Source organism: Ambystoma mexicanum, chromosome 1q, assembly GCF_040938575.1.
Source record: "Ambystoma mexicanum isolate Mex_15411 chromosome 1q, UKY_AmexF1_1, whole genome shotgun sequence".
NCBI lineage: Eukaryota > Metazoa > Chordata > Amphibia > Caudata > Ambystomatidae > Ambystoma > Ambystoma mexicanum.
The window spans coordinates 573,022,633-573,047,824 of NC_090922.1; the positions used below are offsets into that span (position 1 = coordinate 573,022,633).

The window sequence follows — 25,192 nt, forward strand, 5'->3', positions numbered from 1 at the left end:
GGAGGTGATTTTAGGCAGCGTTTCAGTGAGGGATTCGTAGGATTCTTCAGAATGAGAGGGAATCAAATCTCATTGGTTGTGGCAACTTTTTTTAAAATTGGGATAGATTATGAAAGGAATTGAAATGGATGAGTTATGGAAAGTTTTCATAACATGTCGTATTCTATAGCATATGTTTATGTACAAGATTGAAATGTTGGTTTCTAGTTTTAGGTCCGTTTCATATAGACATGCCTCAGTATGAATTTGTATAGGTTGTTTTATGAAAGGTTAAATTAAAACTAGAAAGGTTAACATTTTTAAAAGAATCGAACATTTAAATGTCATTAACATTTTAAGATTGCCATTAGACACGTACTGCAACTTACTTTATAACCCTTTTTTCCAACAATGGATGTGAAATTTCTTGCATGTTTGTTTTTCTTTCCCAGATAGTGGTGTGGGAGCTGGAATTGATTCCTATTATGAATATTTATTGAAAGCCTATGTACTTCTTGGAGACGACAGCTACCTGGAAAGATTCAACACTGTAAGTTTTTTTGTTTTGAAAGATCTTAGATCAACTGAGAACCCTTTCAATACACTTGTCTTCAGAGAAGGATTGTTTGTGGCTCCTCTTTGTGGACAAGCTGTAATTCAAGCTAGTTGGTCGATTTGCTCCGCGTGGAGCATGTGCGACCAGATATGTGGAGCTTAGCCGCGAGGTACGCTGGTGACTACTTGTAGATGATGCACGTAGTCCTGAACAGTATCCTGGCTTTGAGTGGAAGCCAATGTAGTTCACGTAGGATGTGGGTAGTTTGGACAAATTTCCGTGCTCCTGTAATAAGACGTGCTGCAGAGTGGTATACTGCTTTTAGGGGAGCCAAGTGAGAAGCTGAAAGAGCATTTCCCCCATCGATTTGCAGGACCACAAGGGCCCACCCTACAGTCCAGATGTCCTGTAACAGGATGAAGGGTTAGATTTTCTCAAAAGGTAGAGATTGTGAACACCAGACTTTTGGGGCCTTCTTGGCTACGTTTCTGGAAGGACAGGCTGCTGTCAATGGGGAAGCCTAAGGATTTGGCTGAGTCTGAGTTGTGGATCAAATCCTTAAGGTGCATACCATTGTTGGACAAGTTGTTTTTAAGCGGACGGCCCAATGAGGAATAATTCAGTCTTGGATGGGTTTAGTTTTAGGTAGGCAGTCTACATCCAGGACTGGATGATGGCTAGGTAATCGCGAAGACAATTTAAGTTCTGTACGCCATTTACACTTGTGTGTGTTTTGTGGGAGAATCTAGAACTGACAAGCCAGGGGTTGGTAGAATAACTTCAGAGGGTCTGCCTTTCTGGAAGGTCTGTTTAAGATTTAAGATTGGTGTGAGCTACCCCTTTTGTTGTTTTGGTCACAATGTTCTCAGCCATCTCACAGAAAGATTCCCTCTGTCAAGGGACCCCAATAAGAATCTGAAGATTCAATGGGGAAACTGTAACAGAGGGGACAGGCTTCTAGAAATGGTGACTTATGTCACTGCTGACTTCAATACCTCTATTGGAGAGATAATATGCTCAAGTGTGCTGACCACCTGTAGCAAATGGTCTGAAAAGTGTAGGGTCACAATCCAGACCTTAATTCTCTAAATGGAGAAAATGGCCAACAGGGAACATTCCTCTTAGAAGAACAACCTGAACATTTAAGGGTTTCTTCTGGGATCTGATGGGTGTAACATTATTACTTAATTCAGAAGACATTACCCTCAAACTGCCTCTTTTGATTTTGAAAGGGAAACGGGAGATTGGGTCCCAAGACAATAGAAGGCGAATCTCCACTCCAAACAGTTGTGAAATTCTTAAAGTTCCTTTTGAAAGGGAGGATTCTTTGACATGCAAGTGAGCTACAACACTTGCCGTGGGTGTTGGAGTTTTCCTAAAGTCCCACTTGGAGGTAAGACTTTAGTAAGCTATCCCAGTGGTTTGTAGGTCCCCAACTCTTGGCATCAGTCCATACTACTCAGAGACCTTGGTAGAGTGGCAGAGCAGTCAGGATAAGGTCTTGAGAGAAAGATGTGAGTGTAGGTAAGTACACTGAACCCAGTTAGTAATGCATCTCAAAGAAACGCACACACATTTATATTAAAATATAATGTATTATATTTACGCAAGAGTCACTATTAAATACTTAGCACAATGAACCAACACACATAGGTATACTTTACGATACTTTCAAAAGGCCACTTCTTAGTTGGTAGTTGCGGAATGCGCACAATTGTTACAGAAGTTTGACAGGTCTGCCGTACTATCGGTAATAACGCGCACCCACAAATTAATACAGTAATAGCATTTAGTCGGCATACACATATGAGATAGTGATTTTTGGGAAGGAAAACGGTTGGTTAGTGTTATCCAAACAGAGCTTCAGTTTCTAGAGACAGTTTCCCTGCAAAGCAAGACTTTTAAAGTCCAAAACGCAACCCTAGCTAACAGTTCGGAGTGGCTTAAAGTCTTGAAAAGCAGCAGAATTCAAAAGTTCCTGTGGATACTTTCTAGCCTCTAGGAAAGAAGATGCAGGAAGACTTAACCAACGTGGGAGACCAAGTTAAAGGACTCGCTTAAGGGACACAAGCAGCAGCTTGAGTCGAAGTTAAGAGGCAGTTACCCTTGACACCTCTACGTGCACCCCAATGCTCTGGAGCGACTTTCTGAAATAAGGTACGCAATACCTTTTTCCCCACAGTATATTAGGTTTGAAGAAAATGTTTGTGACGGATGCTCTGTGATGTTGCAGCTCTGGACCCTACCTCTGGATTCCTTGGTTTGATGACGAAAGGAAGGACAATGGACAGGATCTCTCAGCAGCAGACTCGAGCGAGGACCTCTGGCATGGCTTTCATTAACATCTTTGGTCACTCTGTGGTTTTGGCGCCTTTTCTGCAGCACCAACAAAGGACGCAGTTCGCCCAGTCAATCTTCTCCGGTTACTGCAGTCCTGCACTTTGATGAGGGGGTCTGGACGAGTTGGATTGGGTCTCTGGTGTGTCCTTGAGGGCTCAGCAAAGACTTGGATGGATTCGGCCTTTCCACGACAATTCACTTTAAATGGTTCCATGTCTTAAAATCGCGGCAAAATTGGCTGTGAATACAAAATATTGCGGCAAAAATGCAGTGGTTTTGTGCGCCACAATCATGTAAAGGATGCAGGGGACACCCGGCAACTCCCGGACCCATTGTACCATTTAAGGGGAGCCAGGGACACCCCCGGAATCTTGCTCCCCTTAAATGGTATAATGGGGTACACCTTTACCGGGTAACCACAGCATTTTTGCCGTAATTTTATTTTACCGGTCACATTTTTGGCCCCATTTTATTACCTGATACCTTTTAAATGGGTAGCAGGTCTCCTGTTATTGGGGTTCTGCAGCTCTGGAAACTGACAGGACTTCGGGAGATGGCTCAGAACACAGTTTGTCTTGGGATGGGTGTTCCCACCAGTTAAAGGGAAGGATTCGTCCTCTTAGGAGTTCCTGTCACACAGAAAACTGGGTCAGGACAGTAGTGGTCGCTTCACGGTGTTGCAAAGGGCCTGCAGGCGTCTCTGGTTGTCTTCTTCTTCAGTTACCTCAGCTTCCAGTGGGCGACTTAATTTTCACTCCAGGAGCCTCACCTTTTACACAGTCCAGCATTCACTCCTCTGCAATCGCCCTCAGCAGTTTACAGAAAGGGGCCTTTGGCTGACCAATCTGGACTGCCAGACCCTCAGTGGGAGCTGGTTCTAATCAGGCGCTCTGGAAGACAAAGGACAGGGGGTGGTAAACTACTCCCCCCCGCTTCCTGTCTGCCAGACACTCTGGAGTCTAGGCAGGGTCACCCAAGGGTTCCCGCCAAAGGCAAAACACACACACAGGCCTCCCCCTCTTAGAATGGTAGAAGAAAGGCTGCAAAGACCAACCACGCTAGTAATGGCGAAAAAAGAAGGGAGTCCCCAAGTTGTTTGGGTGCCCCTATTGTGCACTAGCGAGGCTATGGACATAGCCTGTGGTAGAAAAATTACACAATATTTGGTAGAACACGTCCACAGCCACCATAACTAGGAGATTGTACATGTGACAAAAATTCACAGGGGGATACTAGGTATACCTTTGTCACTCCACATACAGTATTTGTATTTTGTATTTGTTTAATATTTATATCACGCACTAAACCCGGAGGTAGCTGGGCACTTGAAAGCTTGTGGTTACATACATGCAAAAAGGAAGACAGATACAATCAGGCAAGAGGACAATAAATAAATTGAACCCTGGTTACATATGGGTCTGAGGAAATCATGGGTGGCAGAAAGCGGTTGCATACAATGAATCGATGGAATACAGTTCATTGAGTAACAACTAGGTATCAGTATCTTAGTGGTGATTGGAAAGCCAGTTTCTCATGCTGGCTTTGAAGGAGAGGAAGGATGGTTCCTGTCTGAGCGGGATGGGGATGGAGTTCCAGCGTTTGGCAGCTTGGACCGGGAAGGTAGCTCCAGCGGTTTTGAGATTGAACCTTGGTATCAGCAGATTATGGTGGAGAGACGATCTGGTGGTGCGTGTAGTTTTGTGCGAACAGATTATGTCTACCAAGTATCTCAGGGCTGAATTAATAAGGCATTTGAATGTGATGGCCAGGGTGCGTAGTGTGTTTCTATCGCAGATGGGCAGCGCCAGTTGGCATTATTTCTATGGGTGGAAATGTGGCAGGATCTGGGTAGTCTGAGTGCAGCTCTTAGTGAGTTATTTTGGAGTAGCTGGAGTTTTAGATTTTGTTCAGATGTACCAGGGAATAGTGTGTTGCAGTAGTCCAGTTTAGATATAGCGAGTGCTCTGGCTAGCGTTAGACAACTGCTTTTGGAAAGGAACGATTTGCAACTGTAGATAAATTTGTTTGGATGGGCCGTGGCGGATGCAACACTGCTGACCTGTCTTTTGAGAGCGAGCGAGAGAGAGTTGAGTCAAGATAGACCCCCAATGTTTTTATCTCTTTGGAGACATTAATCATATTGCTATCAATGACGAAAGAGGAGTATCTGGTATCGAGTTTGTTCAGGCGTGCCTGTGTACCAGCGATCATGAACTCTGTCTTGTAATTGAGGCAAAGACTGTTGGTAGACATCCAAGCTTGGATTTCACTGTAAATGTTATTTAACAATTTTTAATCGTGATCATAACAGCCAGTGAGGGGGATGAGGACTTGGGTGTCGTCAGCATAGTTTGTATAGACGACACCCAACTTCTCTAAGCGGTCAAAAAGTAGCTTAGTAAAAATATTGGATAGTGTGGGCAACACCTAAGACCCCTGAGGGACGCCGCACAGTATTGGAGTTGGGTCAGCTGAGGCACAAGGGGAGAAGACTCTTGTAGTCCGGTTAGAGAGGGATTTAATCCAGTTGGATGCATTGGTGGAGAATGCTGCCTCTGTTATGAGATGCTTGGTGAGAATTTGGTGATCGGCAAGGTCGAAGGCAGCGGAAAGATCTAGTATTAAGAGGACTGCTAGCTTGCCTTTGTCCTTCTGCTCGTCCATTTGGATCTTGAGATCTAGCAGTGCTGTCTCAGTTCCATGTCTCGGTCTGAATCCAGATTGTCTGAGGAGAACATTTTCCTCTAGGTGCTTCTGGATTTGCAGGTAGGCCACCTGATCCAGGATTTTTAAAAAGAAGGGGATGGTGGTGATGGGTCTGTAGTTGGTGGGGACATTGGGGTCGAGGTTGTTTTTATTTTTTTTAAATTTTCTTTAAAAAATTTTTTTAGTAATGGCATAACCCAAGCTTCCATGTGGTTGTTGGGTACCTGATTGGATGAGAAAGAGGAGTTTATTAGGGAGGTGATGAAGAGGGCTAGGTTTTTAGCTCCCTCTTTAACGATGGTGGCTGGGCAAATATCTCCTTGGCAATGTGAAGGTTTTAGACTCATTATGGTGTCTTCAACTTCTTTTAGGAGTCACTTGCAAAAAGGCGAATGGGGCGCAGGTTTGGGGGTTTAGCGGTGGGTCAAGGGGAGTGTGCGGTTGGAGAGGCTTGCTTTTTTGGCTTTGATCTTATTTTGGAGTTGGGTGATTTTATCTGCAAGGGCTTTCTGGATTTTTGTGCACCATTCTGCGTTTTTGATGGTCTTGTGAGGGCAGTGCCGGGGATTCAAGCTCTTTTAGGATACTGAAGAGTTCTTTAGTACTGGATTTGGCATTGTGGATTCTAGAGTTATGTTTCTTTTTTTGCCAAGAGGATGGCTGCTTTGTAGATGGTGGCGGCTGAGGTGAAACCGGTTTTGTTGTTGGTAGTAGGAGATTTGCGCCATGTTGATTCCGCAGATCTTTTGATGTTTCTAAGGCTTTTTAGTTCTGGGGTGAACCATTTAAGGTGTGCCAGGGGTTTGGCTTTGCTGAGTTTCAGCCGGGCAGTGGAGTCTAGAGCCGAGAGTATTGTTTAAGAGGTCTACTAGGTTGGAGGGTTCAAGCTTGCTAAATTTGGACTTGTTGAGGATGTCGCCAATGAGTGGTTGGATGCTGTCAATGGTGATGTTGCGGCAGTTTCTGGAGAGTGAAGGGGATGCTAGTGTTAATTTGGATGGGGGAGGTCCAGGGATGGAGAATAGTATGAGGTGATTGTCTGACCAGGCTACTGGTTCGTTTTGGGTTATAGCGACGGAGCAATTAAGGTCAGACACCCAATCCACCTTTGACGTGAGTGGGTGATGTGATTTTGTGTATAAAACCCAAGTTAGGAACGGCGTTGTCTACTGCTAAGGCGAGATGGTCGTTGGGGTCATGGAGTCCAAGATTCAGATCTCAGGAGTATCGTTTTGGGAATCCAATTTGGTGTGAGTGGAGAGGAGATTTAGGATGTTGTCCTCAAAAGAGGGGGAGGTCAATAAATGTATAGGTGCAAGAGTATACTTTGGGTGGGCGAAAGATTAGGTTTCACTGATAGCTCGGTGTAGGAGATGCTGGAGGGAGGAGTAGTTCTGAGGGAGAGGTGGGTTTTGGCAATGAAGGCTACTCCACCGCCTTTACCTGACGTTCTCTCCGCTCTGATAATGGTGTAGCCTTCTGGTAGTGCTATGGAGAGTGCTAGGCCTGCTGCTTGGTGTAACCAGGTTTCTGTAACAGCCAAGAACTCTAAGCTGTTTGCGATAATGAGATCTGCGATCTCAGAGGCATGGGCGACGATGCATCTAGCATTGATGAGGGCTCCTTTTGATAATAGGGGCTGGTGTGGAGATCGTGTTGGGGGTGGGTGAGAGGGTCTGGGAGATAGGACAATTCATGTCTTTGATGGTGTCAGGATGGTAGTTTTTGGTTAGGGCAGTGCTTTTGTGTTTTGGGAGGCGAGAGCCTAGTCTCTGGTTCCTAACATGGACTGGGAGAGGGATGAGTGGTGTAGGTGGTGTGGTGAAATGGAGTAACCATTCAAGGGATGTGAGTGGGTTGTTGTGGTGTGGGGGTAGAGTAATGGAAGGTTTGGGGTTAAGGGTATGTGATGTAGAATGGGAGTAGGAGGGGGTAACTGTCTGAACTAGAGAGAGAAGTGAAACCAGGGCTAGGGTGGCTCTATGGAAGGAAGACATGGTGGTGCGACACGTATTGGCAAAACAAAGGGCACGGTCGAGGACAGAATCAATGGAGTCACAATGTAATACAGAATGCGCAGTAGGCTAATTCAACTCAGTGCAAGGGCACCGTAACAGGCAGAATCAATGGAGACACAATGTAAAACAGTGCGCTGTGAACTATTTCTAGTCCGTGCTATAGGTGCAGAGTATGCAGTGAGAATTGGCTCATTGGGAATAGATATAGTTCTGCTCATAGACAGCAGGGGCCACTGCGGTTGGCCATGAGGCAGCAGTATCCTTCAAGGGTAGTGTTACGAGGCAACGGTGAAAGAGGTGATGCTATGTTACTGGTATAGGCCATGCCGTTGAAAACTACAGGGTTAGTTTTGGCTGTGGGAGACAGCAGAGGCAGCTCAGAACACGACAGCATGGAGAGAGATGGGTTGGGAATCGGGACTACCTTAATATCGCAAGTCAGTGGCTCCCAACGGCAAACAGACGGCAAACAGGAAGTCGGCCTTATTCATTAGGTTTTCTTCTGCTTCCACCTTCCAGAGGCGGGTGATTCAATATGAGCAACACTGTTTAGAAACCGAGGAGAGCCTCGGTTTCACCCCGCATCGCGCTTGCCATTTTGAGGTCAGGCGATGCACGCTTTAGTAACTTTGGTGTTCAATAGCTGACTGGTATAATCGGATCACAAAACATACAATTATGCTGGCATCCAATGGTAACGCACAGTGTTGATGTAGCAGGGAATTGCAGGACGTACCGTTGAACAAGCTGGGCTGGATGCAGTGAGGACTGCTCCTGCAGTTATGGGTGAGCAGGGCTCCAACCCTCTCCGCGAGCAACGATGATCGGAATGACGGTGGTGTGTACCAATCTCAAAGAATATAAAATTTTAGGAGCGATACTATGTATGTATCTATCCTTAATAATTGTAGTTACTTTAGGATAAAGAAAAATAATCTCAAAGGAGGACCATAAGGGTCCCCAGCAACACTGCCCATAAGGATTTGTGCTGCAGTAGTAAAATATAGATCCCTTTAAGACTTTATGGAGTAAAATAGACTCCATTGGATAGGTACAGTACAAAGACCGAGCCCGTAAGAATAAATGAGAACTGCTCCTCTCATTCAGGATTTCAGAAAGGTCCAGAAATCCAACAAAAAGTGCTTGTGGTTTCACTAGGAGAGGGTATGACGCATAAACATGATAAATCTCCCTAACATTGGGGACTCGCATTGACTTTTTGTCGGGTTCATGGTTTTTTTAACACAGGATATGAACTCTGCTGCTGGGATTTTCTGGTTCGGTTCATGTATCTGTGGCACATCTGATCTTTGCATTTAGCTACGCAATGTTTTCACAAACATGAATTTCTTCTGGGGTGAAGGTATATGGACATACTTTGTTTTATGGTTTTACATGCATTTGCAGGGAACGCACTTCGCTGTTTCCAATGTTTTTGTTTTTTAATGCATATTTTTGTTCTGCTTATACGATATTTTGAGCATAATTAGGACTCTGTTACAGGTCACAGGATAGCACACTCCAACATATCCAACATACAGCGGATGATTTTGACATATGCATAGGTATTTTATTTCCACAATTAGGAACTTCACACTGTTTTATTTAGTTGACACAACTGGTTTTACGATTCTTTAACAGTTGTCTTTTTCTTCTTTTTATCCGTTTTCCTTTTATTTTCTTTACTTTTTGCGGTGTACGCAATGTAACCATGTTTATTTATGTTTTTGTGTTTTATGAGATGCATCTATTGTATATTGTTGATCCAAAGGCTCCGTCCCTGATGAAGGACTTGCATAAATATCCAAGCATTGGACAGATGACCATTTGAACCCTATTCTGCCTCTTGAATAAACTGTTTTATATTTTCTAAGATTTCTGACATTTTCATGACCTATGAAATCGTGCTAGTGTTTTAAGCATAGGTACATTGGATACATGTTAAACCAAACAGCACCATGGGGTGGTCCCTGTTATTGTCAAGCCTTTCAGTATCCCCTACGGCTGAGGACGTTTTAAGTAGTTTAGGAGAGCAGCCCATAGAGCATCTGCCCAGATCACTGAAGGCCAAGGAAAACTTCATACTTCTAAATCAGGGCTTGGTGCTAGGCGTGGAAATAAGTTGAGACTTAGTAAAGTCTCCTCTCTATCGCCTTCGGCACAGGACCAGGATGATATGACGGAGATCCTGAGTGAGGGTCCTCTAAAAGATCCTGTCCTTCCTTTCCATAAGGCACTACAAAAAAGGGTGATGGTAAATTGGAATACTCCTGATTTTGTTTCAGCAGTAAACAAAAAATGTGTAGCAAAATACAGGCCATCTTTATAAGATCCGGAACACCTATCTAAACATCCCTCCCCTGAAAGTCTAGTGGTACAAGCTGCAACCTCCAGTAGGCAATCCGCTTACCCCTCAATACCACCGACAGGGATGATAAAAAAGTTGATGCTTTGGCCCGGAAGGTTTTTTCTTCCGGCAGCATGGCCCTTAAATCAACGAATGTAACTTGCACTTTAGCAAGATTTACTTGCACCCTGTGGGACTGCCAGCGGCTGAACACATCCCGGAAGGTGAGGAACGGGATGGTTTCCTGGCAGTAGTAAAAAATGGGAAAGAGGCTATGGAGGAATGCCTTCAGTCAGGACTGGACACTGCTGATAGTGTAAGCAGGTCCATGGCATCTAGCACGGTCCTACGCAGATTCGCATGGCTGAGGAAATCTGGCTTTGCACCTGATGTGCAGTCTAGATTACTCAATATGCCCTTTGATGGCTTGAGGCTGTCTGGCAGCAAGGCAGACGAAAGCTTGGAGAAGCTGCAGACCTCGAAAGCGGCAGCGAAATCACTCAGCGCCGCTATGAGACAGCCTCAACAACACTCCTACGCAGGCTCATCTTCCTGGAGGAGTTGCCCCTTTTGGAAGAGGAAGGGGGCAGGCCAGTCAAAGAGGCCAACAGAGAAAATCCTTTCGTGGTGGAAAAGGGAGCGGTGCTAGATCAGCCCCAGCAGCAGCTACTACCTCCTCGGCCACTGCTGCAGCCGCTGCAAAGCCACTTTGAGGTCTTCACCCACAAGACCACGGTGGGAGGCAGAATCACTCGGTATCTGAACGAATGGTGAGGCATTACATCAGATGCCTGGTCGCTAGAGATAGTGACCCATTGTTACTACCTTCCTTTTCATCAGAGACCTCAATCATCCACTGGGAACCAAATCTGCAAAAATTCCAGACACGCTCCATGTGCAGGAGATTTGAACCCTGCTGGAGAAAGGTGCAATAAAATATGTACCTGTAGCGGAAAGGAACAAGGGTTGGTACTCCCCTTATTTTCTCATCCCCAAAAACGATGGAGGATTGAGACCCATCTTGGATTTAAGAAATTGGAACAAATTCCTCAAGAAGGACAAGTTCAAGATGGTGACCCTTTCTCAGATCCTTCAGGCTCTTCATCTTCAGGACTGGCTGGTTTCATTGGACCTTTAGGATACTTACTTTCATGTGCCAATCCATCTCAATCACAGAGTACCTGAGGTTCGCAGTTGGCGGTTCTCATCTGTTTCGGGTTCTACCATTTGGGCTGACCTCCGCCCCTGAGGGTTTTCACCAAGCTGATGGTGGTAGTGGCCGCGAGTATCAGGAGAAGGGGATTCACATCTACCCTTATCTGGACGATTGGCTAATCAGGGCAAGTTCACCCGAACGAGCCCAGGAACAGCTGGCCTTGACCTGCACTTCTTACACAGACTGGGCTTCTCCCTCAATTACAAGAAGTCACCAATGATTCCAAGCCAAAGACTCCAATTGTTCGCAGCAGTCCTGGATACTTCCTCAGGGAAAGCCTCGCCTACCGAGGAGAGCTCTCTCCACATTCTGCAGCTGGTAACAAAGTTTCAAAATGCCCAACATCTGCCGGTATTCGATTTTCTAAGGTTGTTAGGTCTCATGGCATCCTGCATTTTTCTGGTGCCACAGGCCAGATTGAGGATGAGATCCCTTCAATGGGCCCTCAGGACTCAATGGTCCCAATTTTCGGGGGAGATGTCAGATCTTCTGCAGGTCCCGGCCAGAGTGTCTCAAGATCTTCTATGGTGGGCTTGCAAGGAAAACATCCTCAAGGGAGAACATTTTTGGCAACCATGGCCGGAGATAACGGTAGTGACGGATGCCTCACTCACGGTGTGGGGAGCCCACACCAACGATCTGACAATCATCGGTCGTTGGTCTCCATCGGAGTCCAAACTACACATCAGCCTTTTTGGAGCTGAGGGCAATCAGACTAGCGCTGAAGGTTTTTCTGCCCTCTGTGCAGGGAAAGAATGTCCTGATAATGACGGAAAACACAGTGGCCATGTACTACCTCAACAAAAGAGACGACGTAGGATCACTCCCATTGTGCAGAGAGCCAATGCAGCGCTGGTTCTGGGCAATGCAAGAAGGAATCTCTCTATCAGCAGTTCACCTAGCCGGAGAGCTGAACACGGCGGCGTACGCTCTGAGCAGGCAGAGCAGTCTCCCACTCGTGGCAACTAGCTCAGGAAGTCCTTCAAGAGTACGTCGCCCTTTGGGGAACCCCTCAAGTGGATCTGTTCGCGACCGGTTCCAACCGGAATTGCGAACTGTACTGCTCAAGGGAATTTTCCCCAAGAAGAGCTCTAGGGGACGCATTTGTGGTGGACTGGATATGTCCACTCCTATAGGCGTTTCCTCCAGTCCCCGTGATTCCTCATGTAATCAGGAGGTTGAGAAAGTTCAGGAAAACCATGATCCTAATTGCCCCGAATTGGGCCAGGAGGACGTGGTACCCGGACCCTCTGGACATGTCCATCTGCCCTCCAATACGTCTTCCACAAAGAGAGGATCTTCTCTCGCAAGAGGAAGGTCGGGTTCTCCATCCAGAGGTCAAGACACTCAGTCTTCACGTATGGTTTCTGAGAGGCTGAGATGTAAGGATTTTGACCTCCCAGATGACGTAATGAAGACCTTGCTTTCGGCCAGGTGGCCAGCAACAAAATCCTTGTATCGGTGTCATTGGAACAAGTTCAGTAACTGGTGCAGGGATAAGAATGTGGATCCATTTTTATGTAATACTCCTACAGTGCTTTCTTTCCGCTTACACTTGGCCAATTTGGGACTCCAAGTTGGCACTATAAAAAGATATTTGGCAGCGCTATCTATCTTTCAGCGTTCCCTTGAAGAGGTGTCCTATTTTAAAATGCCCTTTAGTCATTCAATTCTTGAAAGGGCTGACAAATGTGTACCCTCCGACACCTTTTCAGGTGCCCATCTGGGTTTTGAATTTAGTCTTAAAATGTCTTGTGTGCCCCTTTCGAACCTTTACATTCTTGCCCATTAATACTTCTCACTCTAAAATCAATATTGTTAGTGGCTATAAAATCAGCCCGCAGGATAAGTGAGTTGCAGGCGCTTTCTTGTAAGCCTCCTCACGCCGATTTCCATAGGGACAAAGTTATTCTAAAAGTCAAACCATCTTTCTTGCCTAAGATAATCTGCGATTTCCATCTGTCACAGAAAATCACCTTACCTTCTTTTTACCCTCCTCCTCAAGCTAGTAAGGAAGAGAAAAGATTGCACAGACCGGACACAAAAAGGGCTCTGTTTCTACATTTCCAGATTGGCAAATCTTCGACAATGTGACCAACTATTTGTTGGGTATACTGGACACAAATTGGGCCTTGGAGTGTCTAAACAAACTCTATCCAGATGACCAATTCTAGCAATCTCGGAGTGCTATAAATTGGTTGGAAAAGAGCCTACAGATGGGTTAAGGGCTCATTCAACCAGGGGCATGGCAACTTCCGCAGCTCTTCAGAGGCATGTCCCGGTGCAGGATATTTGTGCTGCAGCCACCTGGTCGTCAATGCACACCTTTGAAGCATTATTGCTTTTCCTCTACTTCATAACAAGGAGAACTCTTTGCAAAAGCTGTCCTTCATTCAGTCCATGATTGAATTTTCTGTTACTCCCTCCTCCAATTTCCTACTCCTTTGGGAGCCTATCTAAAATGAGGAATACGTGGGAGGACACAATCCATTCAATGAACAAGTTAATTACCAACTGTAACGTTCTTTTAATTGGATGTTCCTCCCACGTATTCCTCATCTTAGATATCTTGTCTCCCAGCTTTGCTGCTTCAGATTTTTTTTTAACAGTTTGTAAGTTCTTCCACTACTCTCCACATAAACAGGTTGCTTGCACGCCTCCATCTGACATGCTTAAGAATGGAATTGTTACGCAGACTTTCTTCAACTCTCACAGAAGACACTGATACGTCTTATACCATAACTCTAGCTTCTGGCCCGGTATAATGGCCACATTCAATCCAGCTTCTCTGATTGACTACATGGTACCAGAATAGTCCAGATATGGACATTTGTATCTTCCTGATGATTGCATAGCAGTGATCTTTGCTGCATGGCCTGATGCCAGGTGCTTCATGAGAAAATGGAAAAGTTCTACCTATTTGGTTATCTCTCAAGTCTGCCCATGGATGCTGAACCCCACTAGGTGCTATCCCATCTTTTACTCCTCACGGTATCAGGACATGGAAAAAATGCACTATGAGGAAAGATGCCAATCTCCTATTCTCTGCACAGAGAGGGTAGACCAAAGCTACTGTCTGTTCAATCAAGCTATTCCTCAAGGTCTATTAAGGAGAGCCTTACAATAATACATTGATTGTACTGCTAGTCAACTCTTTGTGGCCTCCAGACCACTCTCCATGGGTATAGCACATTATAAATAAGGGCATCACTTTGGATATCAACCTGTATTATGTTCTGCCATGCAGCAGTAGGACAGCCCCTGCATGGCCCATTTTAAAACCTATTCCAATAGAGGACCATTTGTGGCCACCTTTTAATCTGGGAGTACCACTTCAGGACATATGTAGAGCTTCCACATGGAAGGAACTCCACACCTTCTCTAATCATTACTGCCTGGACACAGATGCAACCGCAGAGTCGCCTTTGTGCCAAGCAGTACTGCAAAACCTCTTTCTATAAGGTGAATCATATTTTCTTGTTTTGGTTGTCTGCTTCTTTTGAAAGATGAAGAGCCTCTCCTCCCTCACGTTTTGCATTGGACTACTAGTTAATCTTTTCTAAAACTGTAATCTATGAAAGTTCCAATGCTGGTGAAAGAAATTGTAACTTGTTCTTCAGCTCTGGACACTCACAGATTTAAATACGTCCCACTGGCCTCCCCTTGAAGATACAGGGATAAAATGTATACTGCTACACGGTTCCCTTTATGAATGTCAAGATGGGTCCCAATGGAGGAGCCTCGTCTCCCTGTCACTGGCTTGTGGGATGGAAAAGGAAAACCGGGACCTAATGAGGCTCACAGGCTGTAAATTACGTTTTCTCTTACAGCTATAAATGTATGGATTATTGGGGATTGGCATATGGCTAGGCGCATAGGAAAGGATGTACACTGATGACCTGCATCTTGCACCCGAGGCTGTCCCTGACCCACCACTGGGCCATTCGAGTGCATGACACTGATGACTGTCGCATGTATTTTCTATGTGTGGGGGTGAGGAGGTAGGTGCTTGTGCTGAAATAGGCCCTCTGAATACTGTCAGTAATTATGAAGTCTCACAGATGGCCTCAAGAATGCACCAAACCTCAGTTGAGTCAATGTTTTTTTTATTTTAAATGGGCCTAATGGTTGTCCCCCTCTACCCTAGATATGAGCAATCCCACTCTAACCCCAGCTGCTCTCAATCCCCGGATTGGCACTAGTGATCAGTAATCCCCAATATCTAAAATCTATCTCGCTGGTTGCGATGGCCTAAAGGCAATACCTTATCTGTCTCTCCACCCGCCGGGAGCAATCTGGGGTAACTATCCAGGATTTCATCATGACATGGTTAAGTTTTGTGCCTTCCAGACACCCCAGTCTTCACTCTCCCTGTTCCTACTACTCATCCTTGGCTTCAAGCCCAGGGACTGCATCTTACCAGCCCTTAAATCTCTCCATTGGCTCCCAGTGGCTGCTAGGATCAAATTCAAGACCCTCTGCATCATTCACAAAGCATTTTGGGGCCTGGGGCCCGGCCACATCCAACTCCCTCTCCCGAAACCCCTCCCTGCTAGAGCCCTTTGTTCCTATAGCAGGTGCCTACCTATGGGATCGCCTCCCTTCCCCTTTCAGACTTGAGCCCGACCTCCTTAAGTTCCAGAAGCTTCTCTAGACCCTGCTCTTCTCTACCTCCTTCCCCCTCCCTTGCTAACTGACCCCCACCACTGCGACTGGCAGCCTGGTCACCTATGAGTCACACAATGCACGGTTCCATGTAGTAATGTCGCCACAAAAATCTCGCCATGCAAAAATATCACCGAAAAATGGTTGTTTTTTGTGGCGACATTATTGCATGGAACATGCGGGGGACACCCCTGCAACCCCCAAACTTTTTTTTTAAAATGTTTTTTTTTTGCCCCTGTCGCCACATATATGGTCACCCAAATATCGCCACAACATTTTCCCGGCGATATTATTTACGGCGACCATATATATGGCGATATTATTACCTGATACCCAATGCACCAGGTCCTCCCTGATAAGTCTTCACCAGCACTCCCCTTCCGGACCCCTTTCCCCTGACTAGCCTGTGGGACTGCCACCTCTCCTGCGTTTGGTCCAATCCCCCCCCCCCGCACTCAGACGGTGGTCTATCCCTGGCATATACCCTGGCATTTCCCGCCCACCCCTTCAGTATCCTCCCAGCACTTGCTAGCCCCTGGGCCCTTTCTACTTTCCACTCCACCTCACCCCTGATTCTTATGCCCACTGCATTTTATACCCCTCTCCTCCACCCTCCCTGCACTTCTTTCTTCTGCACTTGCACAATCCGAATGTTCCCTTCTCTACTCCAATACTACAATCCCCTCCCCACTCCATTGCAACTCCCCTGCACTATTGCTCTCCCCTCCACGCCCTCTGCCGAAATTATTTTCTGAAGCTTGATATAGGATATATCGTAGATGAGGAATACTTGGGAGGAACATCCAGTTGAACGAACATTACCAGGCGTAAGTAACTTGTTCTTCTGTCCTATACCCCAAGAAAAGGACAGCCTGTTTGCCTCTTCTGTCTGCCTTTCTGCCACAAGTATAACCTGCCTCTGCTCCAAGACTGACTTTCTCTCAACTTCAGCAGTCTTCAGCATCACAGATTATCTTCTTCTGTATGACTCTTTTACAAGCACCCAGCTCCCTTCTCCATGCTTTGTTCACACCTTCTTGGTTCCGGTAATTACCCTGACGCTGTATTACCACTCTTTCAGCTTCAGGTAACAATGCCACACTTGTACCAGAGGATACTGGACCTTTAACAACCTCGCAGATCAGCTGGATAGTTCTTAATAGGACTGGTTTCACTATGGATAGGGTTCACCATTTGGCTTGGATAACACCTGTTCTTTTAGTCAGAAAAAGTTCTGGACTTAAAGAATAAATGTTCTGAATACTACAAGATGCAGTCTTCAAAGGAAAAACAGATCCAAGTACATGTGACCACTATTAAGATAGATCTTTAACCGTAATGAGATACCAGTGATTGTATTTCGAAGGGATTGTGTCCTCCGACGTATTCCTTATCTTTGATAATACGTTTCTAGCTTGCTGGCCTCGGAAATTTTTTCTGTAGAGGGCGCTGCGTGTCGACGTCCGCCGAGTCGATGTCCCTCGACGGCCACCGTATCGGTGCTGACGTCACCATGCCCATAAATAGCCACGCGCTGCGTCCGTTGCTCAGTTCCGTTTTTCCGCGCTTCGGAACGTCGTTGCTCAGTGCAGTCAGGATAACTCTATATCTATTTGAATGATACCTACTCATTCTCGATGGCATCTTCATCTGAACCGACGACGCTGCGATCCGGCTTCAAGAAATGTAGAGACTGCGGTAAAAAAATGTCGATAACGGAGCCACACAGGATCTGCATGTGGTGCTTGGGAGCCGAGCACCATTGTTCGGAGTGTGAGGACTGCATGTCCATGACGGTGAAAGCCTTGAAGGAGCGCAAGAGGAAGCTCGAGAGAGGTAAGTCAGTCAAAACCTCCTCGAAGGTTTCTTCGGCTGAGTCGAGGCATTCGTCTCCTCGCCGTCAAACTTTCCCATTCTAGATCTCGAAGTAGCTCCCACCATTCGTCGAGATCAAGACACTCAAAAAAGAGACGTCGAAGATCCCCTTCCTCACCTTCTGTTTCCCCAGAAAGGGTCTCCTGTCCCACAAAACACAGCTCTCAGGCTGAGTGGGAGGAATTCAGAAAGAAAATGTTAAGCGTCTTCAAGAACGCGGCCTCGACCCCCTCGAAGACAGCGGAGGGTGATACCCCGGGTGAAAAACCCAAAAAATCAAAATGCTGCGAGTTGCAGAACCCGGCGAAACATTCCCCCGAGAGCGCCACGAGCCATCAGGTAAGAAGGCACCATCTTCGATGCATGGATCGGCGCCATCGACGCCGTTGTCGAAGGGTTCCTCGACGCATCGGTCGATCGACTCGACGCCATCGTCGGCATCGACGCCGATGAAAGAGAAGACCAAGGCTACTCCACAGCTTACTGTGATTCCAAGGGCCTCCGGCACGACGCTGAGACCGTCATCGATGTCCTCGAGTAGGATCCCGATCCTCTCGAGTTCTTCGAGACCCCTTCCAGTTTTTTCAACGCCGTTCTCGGCACCTTCGAAGCCTGTCACATCGGCGTCGACGACATCGACGTTTTCTCGCCCAATAATGACGAGTTTGGCTACTTCTGCCTTAGAGATGGGTTTTACACCATTTCAGAGGTCAGAGTACCCTGGACTATCTTCAATTTATGAAGAGGGGGAAGATTCTGACCAGGAAACATTTGGGTTACAGAGGACCACACTGCCTATTTCAGAGGATTTCACCTCTGAGGAAAGAAGGCTGAAGGACCTACAGGAGTCACTACATGAGGCAAGTGGGCTGGACACTTCCCCGGAAATGGAATTTGTTAAACCAGACCGAGGGGAACATGCCGAAACACCCTATAGAAACCTTATGGCAAGAATTATTGAATTTATGGGTTGGCCTGCGCCTTCCCCTGTCTTTCAACAGGATGACCTAACAGACATATTAGACAAAGGTCCACAGGAGGACCCTGTGGTCCCCTTCCATGCAGCCTTACAAAGAAAAATTACATCTAATTGGGAAACTCCTGAAGTTATCCCTGCGGTCAATAAAAGATTGTCAGCCAAGTATAGGGTAGCGGCTGCTGACCCTGAATACTTATCAAAACACCCGACTCCAGAGAGCCTAGTGGTTCAAGCGGCAACTTCATCTAGCAGTAGGACCGCTTACCCTACTGTCCCACAGGATAGAGATGACAAGAGGTACGATTCTGTGGCGAAGAAAGTCTTCTCTGCTTGTAGTATGGCGTTGAAGTCCATCAACGCCACCTGTACGCTCGCCAGGTTCAGTCACACACTGTGGGAGTGTGCTTCATCAGTGGCTGACTGCATACCCGAAGGAGAGGAAAAGGAAGCCTTCCTTAACATTATTAAAGATGGCAAAGATGCCATGTGCGAATCACTTCAAACTGGCATCGATTCCACTGACAGTATCAGCAGGGCCATGGCGGCAAGTACAACAATCTGCAGGCATGCGTGGTTGCGAAAGTCTGGCTTTGCTCCAGATGTACAGGCCAGACTTTTGAATATGCCCTTTGACGGCTCTTCACTATTCGGAAAAAAGGCTGATGACAGTCTGGAAAAGTTACAGACTTCTAAAGCAGCAGCAAAATCTTTAGGAGCTGCTATCCGCCAAACCCCTTTTCGCCCCTCAAGAACCTCTGGGAGAGGAAAGTCCTTTCGCTATTATTCCGCATTCGGGAAAGGCAGAGGACAGCCGGCTCAAAGAGGCCAAAGGAGATCCACCCGAGGTGGACGGGTCAAAGGTACTAAGGCGCAGCAGTAGCAGGTGCCTCTTTACCCTCGGCATCTGCATCAGCCGCCCCCAAACCACTCTGAGGCCTTTCCACACAATACACCTGTAGGGGGCAGGTTAACTCACCATCTGACGGAATGGCAGGCTATAACGTCAGATGCTTGGGCATTGGAGACAGTTGCCCAGGGTTACTGCCTACCCTTTCTACACATCCCTCAGAGTCATCCACCGGGGAACAGCTCTCTAAAAGTTCCAGATCCGCTCCTCTTGCAGGAAATTATAGACCTGCTAGAGAAAGGTGCCATAGAACTGGTACCTGTAGCGGACAGGAACAAGGGCTGGTACTCCCCCCTACTTTCTCATACCAAAGAAGGACGGAGGACTGAGACCCATCCTGGACTTACGAGAATTTAACAAGTTCCTCAGGAAGGACAAGTTCAAGATGGTAACTCTCTCTCAGATCCTTCAGGCCCTCCAGCTCCAGGACTGGCTGGCATCTCTGGACCTTCAGGATGCTTATTTCCATGTTCCAATCCATCTCAAACACAGGAAATACCTGAGGTTCGCAATTAGCGACTCTCATTATCAATTTCGAGTTCTGCCATTTGGGCTGACCTCCGCCCGAGGGTCTTCACCAAGCTGATGTCAGTAGTGGCAGCGAGTCTAAGGAGGGAAGGGATCCACGTCTACCCCTACCTGGACGATTGGCTGATCAGGGCTGTATCTTCGAAACAGGCCCAGGCCCAGCTAGATTATGTCTGCCACTTCCTTCACAAACTGGGCTTCTCCCTCAATTTAAAGAAGTCACAGATGATACCATCACAGAGACTCCAGTTCATTGGAGCGGTCCTGGACACTTCTCTGGGAAAAGCCTCGCCACCAGAGGTGAGGGCTCAAGATATTCTACAGATGGTCACCAAGTTTCAAAATGCCCAACGTCTCCCAGCCTCCGACTTTTTGAGATTGCTAGGCCTCATGGCATCCTGCATCTTCCTTATGCCAGAGGCTCTTCTGAGAATGAGATCTCTTCAGTGGGCACTGAGAAGTCAGTGGTCGCAATTCTCAGGGAGAATGACCGATCTCTTCCGGACAAGGTAGCCCGCGACCTTCAATGGTCGGCCTATCCAGAGAACATCTTGAAAGGAGAACTGTTTTGGCAACCATGGCCGGAGACAACAGTAGTCACAGACGCCTCACTCACGGGGTGGGGAGCCCATGCCAACGACTTGACCATCAGCGGTCGTTGGTCTCCATCGGAGTCCAGACTACACATCCACCAATTAGAGCTGAGAGCGATCAGACTAGCGCTGAAAGCGTTACTGCCATCAGTACAGGGGAGAAATGTCCTGATAATGACGGACAACACGGTGGCCATGCACTACCTCAACAAAAGAGGAGGCGTAGGATCACTGCCACTGTGCAGAGAGGCGATGCAGCTCTGGTTTTGGGCAATCCAAGAAAGAATCTCTCTATCGGCAGCCCACCTAGCCGGAGAGAAGAACTTGACAGCGGACGCTCTGAGCAGGCAGAGCACAGTCTCCCACGAGTGGGAGCTAGCTCAGGAAGTCCTTCAAGAGATCTTCGCCCTTTGAGGAACCCCTCAGGTGGATCGGTTCGCCACAAGCACCAACAGAAAGTGCGATCTGTTCTGTTCAAGGGAATTTCCCCCGAGAGGAGCTCTAGGAGACGCGCTCGTAGTGGACTGGGAGTTTCCACTCGTTTACGCGTTCCCACCAGTCCCTGTTATTCTTAAAATGATCAGGAGGTTGAGAAGATTCCGGAAAACCATGATCCTAATAGCCCCGGATTGAGCCAGGAGAATGTGGTACCCGGACCTTCTAGATATGTCCATCTGTCCTCCAATCCGTCTTCCACTCAAAGAGAATCTTCTCTCGCAGAAGGGAGGTCAGGTTCTCCATCCAGACACAAGAACCCTCAACCTTCACGCTTGGCTTCTGAAAGGGTGAGCTACAAGGATTGGGATCTCCCTGATGACGTCATGGAGGTGTTGCTTTCGGCCAGAAGGCAAGCATCAAAGTCTTTACACCGCTGCCGTTGGAACAAATTTTGCAGCTGGTGTAGGGAAGAGAATATCGACCCTTTTTCATGTGGTACACCAACGGTGTTATCGTTTCTACTCTACTTGGCAAACTCAGGCCTTCAAGTTGGCACTGTAAAAGGCTATCTTGCAGCGCTTTCTATCTTCAAGCGCACTGCGGAGGAACCATCGTATTTTAAACTTCCTCTAGTGATACAATTTCTCAAGGGATTAACTAATGTTTATCCTCCAAAACCATTCCAGGTTCCCTTATGGGACTTAAGTTTAGTCTTAAACTTCCTAATGGGCACTCCATTCGAACCACTTCACTCTTGTTCGCTGAGATTTCTCACGCTTAAAACTCTCCTATTGGTAGCACTAACATCTGCTAGGAGGGTGAGCGAGCTCCAAGCTCTCTCCTGTAAACCCCCACATACAATTTTCCACAAGGACACAGTTGTCCTACAGGTGAAGCCTAATTTCCTCCCAAAGGTAGTTTCTGAATTTCATATTACTCAGAAAATTACCTTACCTTCGTTCTACCCTCCTCCCCATCCGGGGAAAGAGGAGGAAAGGCTACATAGGCTGGACCCAAGGCGAGCTCTCGCCTTTTACATCAGCAGAATGGCTAGGATCAGGCAAGCAGAACAACTGTTTGTAGGATACTCAGGTCACAAGTTGGGACTACCCATAACAAAACAAACCATCTCCAGGTGGATTATTTTGGCCATTCTGAAATGTTACAAACTGGCAGGGAAAGAGCCACCCCAAAATCTCAGGGCTCATTCAACCAGGGGTATCGCAGCCTCTTCGGCTCTCCAAAGAGGGGTACCGGTCCGAGACATATATGCGGCTGCCACATGGTCGTCCGCACATACATTCACAAAATTTTACAATCTGGATTCCTCCACTAGTCAAGAGACCAGATTTGGCAAGGCCGTATTACATTCGGTCCATCCCTAAAGGGATACATAACATTCTCACTCCCACCTCCAATTACATGCCACTGCTATGGGAGTCTATCAAAGATAAGGAATACGTCGGAGGACACAATCCCTTCGAAGAACAAGTTACTTCTTACCTTGTAACTTTCTTTCGACGGGATGTTCCTCCGACGTATTCCTTATCGCCCCTCCCCTCCCATCCATCCCTGCAGTGATACTTCCCTTGTGGTTGCAGCTTACGCTCCTTCAAGGTCAATAACCAATTCAGGCATGACTTTTCTTATGCTACAAAAAGGAACTGAGCAACGGACGTAGCGCGTGGCTATTTATGGGCATGGTGACGTCGGCGCCGATACGGTGGCCGTCGAGGGACATCGACTCGGCGGGCGTCGACGCGCAGAGCCCTCTACAGAAAAAATTTCCGAGGCCAGCAAGCTGGAAACGTATTATCAAAGATAAGGAATACCTCAGAGGAACATCCCGTCGAAAGAACATTACAAGGTAAGAAGTAACTTCTTCTATTCCGTATCACAGAGACTGTTTCAGATTCCTTCACGGAAATGCAGTTGGCCACACGTGACCTTCCTTTGATGCTCCATTCACTAGTAACCCTAGTGGAAGTCGAGGTTAGGTTTTCAGAAATGTTTATTACAGGCATTCCCTTGTATTGAGTCGCGACCACTCTGGCAACCGTGAATTGCTCAACAATGTAAATAGGCTTTTCTTCTTGCGCGAACACCATTGTTCTCACTAATAGTACATGTGTTACATTTCCATTAGTAAAAGGAATTTCCACAACGACTAACTGTTTATACTTGCTTTTGAACCTACGCAAGTTACTTCTGAGCTTGTAGCAGTTACTGGCAAAGCTTGCTGAGTGAACCTGAATGCAGAGCGTCACTCACTGGCTCCAGGAACACTGTAGTTGCGGGCTGCTTTACTTTCCCGACTTCTTCCAATGCTGCTACTGCTTCTGGTACTGTTAGGACCCACACGCTTCTACAGCACGGGTGTCTACGGTCCGGCCATGTTGTTTGGGAGTCTCCTTCACTCCTCAGTCTCTCGGTTTGCCTTCTGCAACAGGCCTCTGGCTTCAGCGGCGCTGCAATCACAGATACTCAGCGCACATGGGGAAAGCTCCGCTGTCAGCACGTCTTTCTCAGTGCAGCCAAGGCAATACAGGTTTTGAGACCACATGACCCTCTCAGAACTTGAAGGTGAAATCTGCTGTCTCCATGCTCTGGTGTCTTTTCTGCGATCACACGTCCTCGTGAATTGCCAGCCTCGTGCTGTTCTACTACTGCTTCTGCTGCCATCCTTCCAACTCCTGCTCCAGCTCCTTCCTCCTCTCCTGCTGCAGCCTTTTATGCCTCCCAGGTTGTGAGCCATTGGTTTCAATTGCCTGACCCTTGCAAAGGCTGTTGGATGCAATTGCCCTACATTTGCATGCTTCTTTAGCCCTCTTCGTCTCACTCCCTATAGGATTCTGGGGCATGTAGTTTACTTCATCAAAGCCAGGTTTTTCTTCTTATTGAGTATCTTTTTAAGGGTAGGTTTAATTCCCTTAGTAATTGTAACAGTGGGGCTGTAGGTTTTAACCTTGCTAGAGGAAGATGATTTAGAGAAGACACCATTCCCGCCATTCCTTGTAGTGTAATTGAGAAGGACATTTAGGAACCAAAAAGATGTTCTTTTGGTATAATATGCTTTGGTGTTACAACTTTAGGGTTTACGACCTTAAATGTAATGGGAGGTTTAGAGACATTAAAATGACAGTAAGCCATAATCGCTTCTGGTACATTGGTCAGAATCTCCCTGTTAGAGGAAAAATAGTGTCTCATCCCACGGAATCTCCCCCATTTCCTTGGGCCTCTTCTCCACACAGATAATCCTCCCTCAGTACACCACCCCCAGGGTTTGGATCGGGAAGAGTCTGCCTTCACCTGCCTACCTTGGAGGAGACTTTAGGCAGGGTTTCAGTGAGGGATCCGCAGGATTCTTCACACTCCCCCTTGGGCAGAAGGGACGAATTCCCTGGATTTGTCAAACCTGCATCTGGGGCGCAATTATTAGCCAGATATTTATACATTTGAAAAAACAAACTATAGACCAGTTCTAGCCCTTTTTGATGCCAACAGATAAAGAAACGGATGTTGTTCATGGCCACGCTTCAGCAAGTCATACTCAACCTCTGCAAAGCAGATTTTCTGGCAACCATGGATTGACCTTTCTTTGTTGACACTGCCAGTAGCTCTTTACTTTACTTTATAACACTTGTATAGCGCAAAGTAATATGAGGTCACAGGGGGAGTTGGAATCAAGGTTGGAGATTCCAATTTGGATTCCAACAGGATGACTTGCACGACTTCCTACGTATAGCAAACCAAAACAAAGAAGGAATAGACATAAAACACTAGGAGAACTCTGCTCTCTTGACCCTGTAAATGTATTAAGATACTTTCACCACTGTTTTATTGCCATGCTGCAATTCATCTGTAATAGAACTATCCCTCCCCTCAGAAAAGTGGAACACCTCTGGGTATTAAGCGCGTTATGAATAAAAAAATCAATTTGTTACAGTGTGAATATCAAATTGCCTAAACACATACAGCCTCAAAAGAAGCAAAGCTTCAAAGTACATCAATTATGACAATGCAATCATTTGCCTCTTGTGGTATG

General features: G+C 46.7%; 1 protein-coding gene across 1 annotated transcript in view; it reads left to right on the forward strand.

Annotated features, from left to right (window-relative positions):
- EDEM3 (ER degradation enhancing alpha-mannosidase like protein 3) overlaps nt 1-25,192 on the forward strand; it is a 925,252-nt gene that overhangs the window by 410,001 nt on the left and 490,059 nt on the right. Inside the window, 1 exon segment of the mRNA XM_069641064.1 lies at nt 432-529. Coding sequence (XP_069497165.1) covers nt 432-529 — 98 coding nt within the window.